Genomic DNA, 1,695 nt, shown 5'->3' with positions numbered 1-1,695 from the left:
CTGTAGTCCCAGCTACACGGGAGGCTGAGGCAGGAGGATCGCTTGAGCCCAGGAGTTTGAGGTTGCTGTGAGCTAGGCTGACGCCAGAGCACTAGAGCCTGGGCAACAGAGCGAGACTCTGTCTCCAAAAAAAATAATAAATTCCTGAAACTGAAACTGAAGCTTCTTTGGTCTTGGTCTTACGAGCCTGCCAATATATAAGACTCTCTCTTTGCTTTGAGTTTCTCAGTTCATTTTCTGTCTTCTCTTCATTTCCCCTTCGAAAACACAACTTCTTTCAATTTATATGCAAGTAAGATGGAAAATCAAATGAAGACTATGAAGACAAAGTGAGCAGAATTCTAATAAGAGACCACAAACGTAATGCAATACATAAGAACCAAACAAATACTCTTTGTGGACACAGCTAAGAAAAAGGACAATCCTACTGATGGCTGGATGGAAAAAAACATTTCACCTGCTGTCTGGCAGCTGCCCCACCAGTGTAGTTCCTATAACCAGCAAACTGATCCCGATGAAAGCCAAAGTCACCCTAAAAAAAAGAAGAAGAAGGAAAAAAAAGGTAATGACAAAGTTTGTCAAATAGTAGGGAAGTAACCTAAACTTTCATAAATAATAAAGTTGTAAATAAGTTGTAGAATATCCACATTATGGAATATGATTCAGTCATCAAAAGAATTGGGTAAATCTATAGATTCTGACATGGAAGAATGTTCCCAATACATTTTGAGAGACAAAAAGCAAAGTAAGTTTCAGAATAATATATCGAGTATGATACCATTTTCAGAATAACGACAAGCACATATGTGTAGCTAGTCTACATATGCACAGAGAAGGCCTGGGAAACTGTTCACAAAACCATCAAGCTCAATCTGTGTAATCATCAAAGGGGTAAGAGGGCTAGTGAAAGAAATACATTTAAAGGCTCTTTCATAAGAAGAACATTAAAATAGATCACCGGGCAGGAATCTGTTAATGCAAATCCAACTGTTGTCCTTTTTCATGGTTCAAGATAACTCAGAAGCTAGCAACAGGGTGACTGACAATAACGAAAATCTCCATGTAGACATTTTCTCATTTTTGAAAAGTGCTTTTAATATGAATCTATTTTCTCTTCAAAAGGAAAATACTAACTTTTAGAAATATAAATAGAACTACTTGAAAAAAAAAGGTTAAGATTTAAAATTCTTCAAAATAAATGAGATTTACTTAAAAGTGAGGAAAAATCAATAGTTTAATTACATTTTACTAACAAGATTCTTGAAACCACTCTACTTTGTCAAATGGGCAAAGCAGAAACTTCAGATTATCTCACTGTCCTCTCAAATGGAACCAGATCTGTGACTTCCGGTTCTCTGCAGAGAGCCTCTCCCCTTTTTGCGGGATGCATGGGGTGTTTATCCCGCAGCCAGACCAAAGGGAACCACCGCTGCAGCGGGGAAGCCTGGGGGTTTGCGGAAGCTACGGCGGCTGCCCGAGATCAACAGTCAGGAGCAGAGACCCTCTCCAGGGTCGAGCTGGTTTACTCCTGACAAGTTTCACTCTTTACCTCCTGCCCAGACATTTGGAGCACAAACTAGTTTATCTTACCAATCTTGGGTTTTACATTAGAGGAGGATTTAAAAAAAAAAACAAAAAACAGAAAAACAGCTAACAGCCTGGGCAACATAGTGAGACCCCCATCTCAAATAAATA

General features: G+C 38.9%; 1 protein-coding gene across 1 annotated transcript in view; it reads right to left on the bottom strand.

Annotated features, from left to right (window-relative positions):
• AGPAT9 (1-acylglycerol-3-phosphate O-acyltransferase 9) overlaps positions 1-1,695 on the bottom strand; it is a 53,495-nt gene that overhangs the window by 15,186 nt on the left and 36,614 nt on the right. The window contains exon 5 of the mRNA XM_012647153.1: positions 458-532. Within this exon, the coding sequence (XP_012502607.1) occupies positions 458-532 (75 nt within the window). The remainder of the gene's footprint in view (positions 1-457; positions 533-1,695) is intronic.

This window comes from Propithecus coquereli, unplaced genomic scaffold, assembly GCF_000956105.1.
Source record: "Propithecus coquereli isolate 6110/MARCELLA unplaced genomic scaffold, Pcoq_1.0 Scaffold26, whole genome shotgun sequence".
Lineage (NCBI taxonomy): Eukaryota > Metazoa > Chordata > Mammalia > Primates > Indriidae > Propithecus > Propithecus coquereli.
Note: the sequence above shows the minus strand (reverse complement) of the source record. Positions and strands in the feature narration are given on the sequence as shown.